Below are 6,674 nucleotides of genomic sequence, written 5' to 3'. Positions count from 1 at the left end.
AAAGTGAAAATATAAGCTGCAAATTAAATAAAATAAAATAAAATAAAAACATAATTATAGTATTTAACTTGATTTAAATGCATGATACTATGCGAGTACAATTTCTCAAAAATAATTGACCTGGATCTATGGAAACTGTGGACTGTCTCTTAGGAAAATGAAAAGGCCCAATTTACGAGGGCAATATGCTTGCTCTTTCGGTACACTTCTCAGTTTTCCAAAACGACAGGTAGAGCTTTTACCAACAAAAATGCATATAAATAATACTTATCCGTCGTTATTTAGTTGTCTATTCTAGAAAAGATATATATTAAAATAATAATAATTAATATAGTAAAGTTATAATTCTACCTTTATTAAATATAATTTCAAAAAAGATGAATTAAAACTAAGAAATTTATAAGAATTTAAATGAGGATATAATACAAACTTTTTTTGTTTTTTCTTGATTTATTAAAATGAACAAATAAATAAAAATATCTAAAAGAGGAAATATAGACAAGTAAATAGGGACAGAGAAAGTACTACCCTCGTCTCATATGAGAAAGATATTTTATTATTTATATACTTTTTCATTTCATATTAATTTTTTTTTGTATTTTTCATTTTTTAATTTAAGTTGATTGTTTAATTTTTAAATTATATTTAGAGTGTTAGTTAAATTTTATCTTCATTTTAATTTTCAGTGTCATAACTTCAATAAATTTGACAATTTATAAGGATGAAAATGGAAAAATATAATCAATTTATATGTTAATCTACTTTTCTTAAAAAATATGAAATATTTTTAAATATTTTTTGAAATTGAGCAAGTAATGATTAAAATATTATTGATATATTGATCAATTTTAGTATTTTGTTTTCTTAAAAAAAGAAATTTTGAATTTTCAAATTTGTTTTAAGTTTGAACTTTTAATTGTAGAGATAAAAGGTGAATAAATAATTAATTCTATCATATTAGTAAATGAACAAGTAATATGGAATAAATACGTTTAATAAGATATTCATTTAATTTAGTATTTTGTTTATTTCTAATTACTTGTTCATTTATTTTTATTTTTAATTCTCCTTAATTAGTTGTCTATTTTAATAAATCAAGAATTATACAAAAAAAAATCACTTATTACACCCAATTAATTACTTTGAATAATGTAAAACTTGTTGAAAATCTTAAATTTCATCAATTTCTTAATTAATAGAAGTAAAATAATAAACTCACTATATCGACAATAAGCATTTTAATAGATGTGTTAATTTAAATATAGACAAATAATTCACGACAAAGAGAGTATGTAACAAAGAAGCAGTACTAGTTTTGCACAAAGACACATGACTTAAACAAAGATAAGATGGTACAAATAATATGTGCAGATGAAATACAAATAGAACCTAAAATACAAAAGTTAACCAAACTGCATTACTAGAAGGGTTTTGAGAAGTGGAAAGGGGGATGGAAAAACATCAAGCCCAACCCTGTTTGTAACGTTCGAAAAGTTGTTCAGTTTGGGCATTTCTGTAAGCACTACAAGCAATAAGATATACCCAAATAAGAACCACCACAGTTAAAATGAGAACGAGATTTGCTTTCCTCCATTCTTTTCTCAGATTTCCTAGCAAACCGGCTTTGCACGCATCACAGTTGTAGCAAAGCTGGTTTTGGTCGTTGTTCCAAATGGAGCAATCTGCATCTGCTATTGCGTTTGTTGGGTTATTCCACACAGTTGGGTTCACATACTGATATCCACAAATTGTTGGAGGTTTACAACATCCTGACTGCAAACACCAACACTTGTGTGAATAAATAGCTATATATACTTGTAAACTAGTCATCTCATTATTTATTATCGACCCTCAATCCGTATGATTTGATCAAAAAGTTATAATTGAGGTCATTTGAGGGGAATAAATATGTATGACCCACATATATATAGGCCAATGGTGATTTCATCTGACACTAATGCCAAATGGCATTTGGCACCAAGTGCGTATATATATATATATATTATAGGAAAAAATGTATGAAATATATTTAAATTTTGATCGAAATTATTATAATAATATCGAACTTTGGATATGACCTTTTAGCTCTGCATTATTTAATATATTTTAAAGATATATATATGCCCACATGCACATCATAAATATGACATCATTATAAATAGGAAAAATACATCAAATTTCCCCTGATAGTTTAAGCACTAAAGCGAGTTTTCGTGTCAAATTCAGAGGAAATTTGATGTATTTTCTCTTATAAATAATAATGTATCTACGTAGACACATATATACTTTTAAAATATACTATTTAATAATGCAGAGACTAAAAGAATTCTCCATAAAATTGAATATCATAACAATAATTTCGATCAAAATTAAAACTTTTTTAAAACCCATTCCCTTACATTATCATATATGAAAATCTAGATTATTCATCATTCTAAAACCAGCTGATAGTATGGGCAATAATGCAGTTTTTGCACTCTATTAGGATGACAAACTCAATTAATTGTCTTCCAAAATTATGGACTCATCCTTTCATTCGCCAACAATTTCTCATGGTAGGTCCCATCTGATCCCATCATTACTCTTCTCCACTTTGAATATTGCAACACCTTTTATTCATTTACTTAACAATTTATATTTGCATAACTAACCCACACTTAGCTATTCATATCAGTAATATCCTAATGTAATGATAAGCCAATTGAAGTCAATTTAAGCCTCCAATAACTTGTCAAAAAATATTTAATTATACTCCTACTGTTCATACAGAATATGTGAGCATTTTAAATTTCACCCTAGTTTTCAATAATAAATTGTTTTTTAGATAAAAAATGACAAATAAACATGAATTAATTATTAAATTTAGAGAGAAATATCTGTTGCCTCCTCAAACTTTCAAGAACCACCAAACATTCTTTTATCTTCACTTTTATTCATGCCCTTTTGACAAATAACAGAAGCACGGAGGCTGATGCCGCAGCTAACCCTGCCTTCTTTTGGGGGATAATATTTAATTAAAAAAAAATCATATGCCCAGGTAATATATAATCTTACTCTATTAATTAATAATAATAATTGTTGGCTAAATTTATATTCAATTAAAAAAAAGATGAGGTGAAATAAATTTACCTTGATAGGAGATAGATGAGCAGCAAAGAATTGATCAGCAGTAATAATGTGAGTATTAAGCTTAGGACAAATATCAGAAACAGCCAAACAGGCCCTTATATTTCCCCAACTATGACCATCGGTAATCCGATTCCTCAACCAGGAGGAGAAACCTGCAAGCCTGTACTCGCTATAACCTTTACCGGGTACAGAATAAGCGCCGCTTGGGCGCGTGACTACAAAAGCAAGAACAAGGAGCACGAGCAAGAAGATGATGAGAATCGCCATACAAACCAAATAAACACCCAATAATCCCTCTTTTTTCCAATAAGCACCGACGAATCCAGCTAACGAGACAAGCATAACGGCGAGACCCATGAAAACAACCGGCCATCGGAGCCAGTGGATACACTCGTTGTCCGGCTTTGAGGCCAGCCATGTACCGGCCGCGATTATAGGGATGGAGCACATAAATGCCACAAAATTCAAGAAAGCTGTAATGTTATTGCTTAGAGACATGGCTAGCTTAGATTTGAAGGAGAAAATATAGTGTGAAGTGTTGACACTTCTTCCAAGGAAAGCGCGGTGGAGGCACGGCTACATGACCTACATCTATAAATAGCACTCACACAAGCACAAGTAGGGATATACTTGTAAATACACTTCTCCATCAATTTAAGTGATGTTTAATTTTTTGTAACAACTATACTCTACTCCCTAGTAACAACTTTTTTGATGCTCTCTACCAATTAACCCTATCCAGGAACCCTAACTACCGTCGTTGTCCACCGGTGATCATGGACGTCACGTCCACAGGTCAACCTCCTCCTGAGGTCGGCCTAATAGTGACTGCACCTAAGACTGGAGGGACTATCAAAAAAACGCTTATTAACCGTGGCTAAATTAACATTGAAATAAAAATTTTCCTACGTATCGAACACTGTCACAAAAATATTGTGGCAAAATCACACGGGTTTATTCTCCCTCCCTTTTTTTTAATCCTCCTCCACACAACCCCCCTTCCCCCAATAATTTCAATATGTTCTTTTTTATTAATCAAAAGGAAAAGAAAATACGAGAAGCACGTCCTAAAATTACCCCAAATTCTCAAAATAGCAGAAACCTTGAGTTGTCTTCTCCAAAATCAAATCTCGGCGCGAAGATCTGTGAATTTTTGTATGCTTTCATATGTGTTGTGCAAAATATCTCTGCTTTCTATATCTGTAGCTATCTTTATTCCTTATGTTGCCAAAATATTGAGCATGTGATGTAGATTTCCATAAATTAAATGTCATTTTGAGCCTCTGCCACATATCATCAATTGAGAAATGTGTTTTGCATTTGTGAGTCTTGATTAGAAAAATCATACTAGTTGTATTCTTTCAGCATCAATGATAAATGTTTCCTGGTTTTTCTAGTGGATGTTGTGCTTTAATTCTTTGGTGTGAATACTTAATGTAGCAAATTGTTGTTTGACCAGATTTTGAATCTTCTTAGCAAATGGTTCTGTCTGGATCTGTAAATTTAAAAAAAGTGAACCTATGCAATGTTTGCAAGAAAGTATGCTATACAATTCCTTTCTCAAACACATCCAGTTTCATTGCCACCCACCCACCCGTAAATAAATTTTCACCACTTAAATGTTTTTATTGATTCTAATAAGTGTAAGACAATATATGCTTTAGTTTTACAATACTTGCTAATAAGTTGATTAGCAATGTTGGTATTCCTCTCTCATGTTTTCTATTTTCTTTGTAAGATAAAATATTGCAGCATCTACCTGAAGAGGTGTTCCATTAAAGATATTGGCCCATCCTAATGATGCCATTGGAAAAGTGTATGGAGTTGAACACTCTGGTTGTGTGCGTGGTATAGGTGGTAATTTTTGTCCTTCAACTGTTTTTGGGATGTCTAGACATTCAATTAGTCATGTAAATGTCGGTACTTCCAATAATATGCCTCATCTACTTGTTGAAGACCTAGAGAAACATGTATAAACTTTGGAAGAGAAGCTTACCGAATATGAAGAGACCAAAGAAAAGCTTGAGGAAACTAAGAAACGACTTGCGCAAAATGAGAATCAATTGGCAACTCTTCATAGGTTTTTACAAGCCAAATTTGGTAGTGAATTGCCTACTTTCAACATAAATTCTCTTTAGTTTATGATGTAGCTTAAACTTTTTGCATTTTGATTACATTAGCAATACTTTTGCTATCTTTTATGATGAAACTTGGCTTTTGTTCTAATATATGACGAATACTTTCCTTTTGTTTTAATATAAGATGATTACTTGTCTTTTGTCTTACTTTTTTTAACATCGAAGCAAGGATAGCAACACTTTATTGTAGGGAATCAAATCACCAAATGTATTTGCTTAAAAAAATAATTGTACACGTTCGTCACGGTTCATCTGTGGCTAATCTATAAAATGAATTTGAAAAATATACAAAGTACCTACAATTTATTAGCCACGGTTCTTGTATGTCTAATAAGTAATTACAAAAATAATTTATTTTCAGGAAATTAAATTTATCTATGAATTGAGCGTGGTTAAATGTTAGGACAACTGTGTCTAAATAAAGAATTTTTAACCAAACTAAGCCATTATATAAAATAATTTACCAAAGTAATACATTTTTCTAAAATTTTACAAAACTAGTATAAACGTATTTCATGGTAACGTTTTAGGATATATTTTTTTAAAAAAAAACTAACAGTATTAGGTTGATATACGTTACTGTAAGTAACGTTTTACTCCTAAAACGTTATCTTCAGTAACGTTTTACTCCTAAAACGTTACTGTGAGTAACGTATATCAATCTGACGCCATCAACTTTTAAAAAATAAAATATATCCTAAAACGTTACTGTGGAATACGTTTATACTAGTTTTGTAAAATTTTAGAAAAACATATTATTTTGGTGAATAGCTTTATATAATGGCTTAGTTTGGTTATGAAGGAATATTGATTGTATTGAAGTGTTCACCTAATAAGGGAATACATGGGAGATATATATAGGAGATATAGGAAGGAGTACTAATCCTAATAGGACTAGGATTAAGGAGTACTAATTCTAATAGGACTAGGATTAGTACACAGTAAATACCAATATTATTTAATACTATTTATTTAATATTATCTGTTATTATCCCCCCTCAAGCTGAGTTGAGCGGAAGCGAACGGAAGCTTGGAACTGAGGTAATCATGCTGTCGGCTCGGGAGAGGCTTGGTGAGAATATCAGCCGGTTGTTCTTCAGTGGGTACATACTGCACAGTCATGGTGCCGGCCTGAACTTCATCGCGAACAAAGAGACAATCGGTATCAACATGCTTCATTCTGGTGTGTAGGACGGAATTCTTGGCCACACAGATGGTTGATTTGTTGTCACAATAGAGAGCAGGAACAGTGTGAGTGGCGCGGAGTTCGCGAAGAATATATGTGACCCACATGGTCTCAGCAGCAAGAAGAGCAAGGGCGCGGTATTCAGCTTCAGTCGAGGACCGAGAGACCTTGGGTTGTTTTTTTGTACACCAGGAGATCAGGTTCGGCCCCAAAAAAACGAG

At 31.7% G+C, this 6,674-nt stretch overlaps 1 protein-coding gene and 1 long non-coding RNA gene across 2 annotated transcripts; one reads left to right on the top strand and one right to left on the bottom strand.

The window, feature by feature from the left end:
- Positions 1-1,278: 1,278 nt before the first annotated feature.
- Positions 1,279-3,850, bottom strand: LOC107026605 (tetraspanin-2-like). The gene is made up of 2 exons (XM_015227646.2): positions 3,130-3,850; positions 1,279-1,773 (listed from the first exon to the last, which is right to left on the bottom strand). The coding sequence occupies exons 1-2, from the start codon at positions 3,625-3,627 to the stop codon at positions 1,462-1,464; spliced, it is 810 nt and encodes a 269-aa protein (XP_015083132.1). The 5' UTR covers positions 3,628-3,850; the 3' UTR covers positions 1,279-1,461.
- Positions 3,851-4,059: 209 nt separating this feature from the next.
- Positions 4,060-5,390, top strand: LOC107026606. The gene is made up of 2 exons (XR_001457600.2): positions 4,060-4,284; positions 4,868-5,390. It is a non-coding gene; the product is annotated as an uncharacterized LOC107026606 (long non-coding RNA).
- Positions 5,391-6,674: the final 1,284 nt, after the last annotated feature.

Source organism: Solanum pennellii, chromosome 7, assembly GCF_001406875.1.
Source record: "Solanum pennellii chromosome 7, SPENNV200".
Taxonomy (NCBI): domain Eukaryota; kingdom Viridiplantae; phylum Streptophyta; class Magnoliopsida; order Solanales; family Solanaceae; genus Solanum; species Solanum pennellii.
Note: the sequence above shows the minus strand (reverse complement) of the source record. Positions and strands in the feature narration are given on the sequence as shown.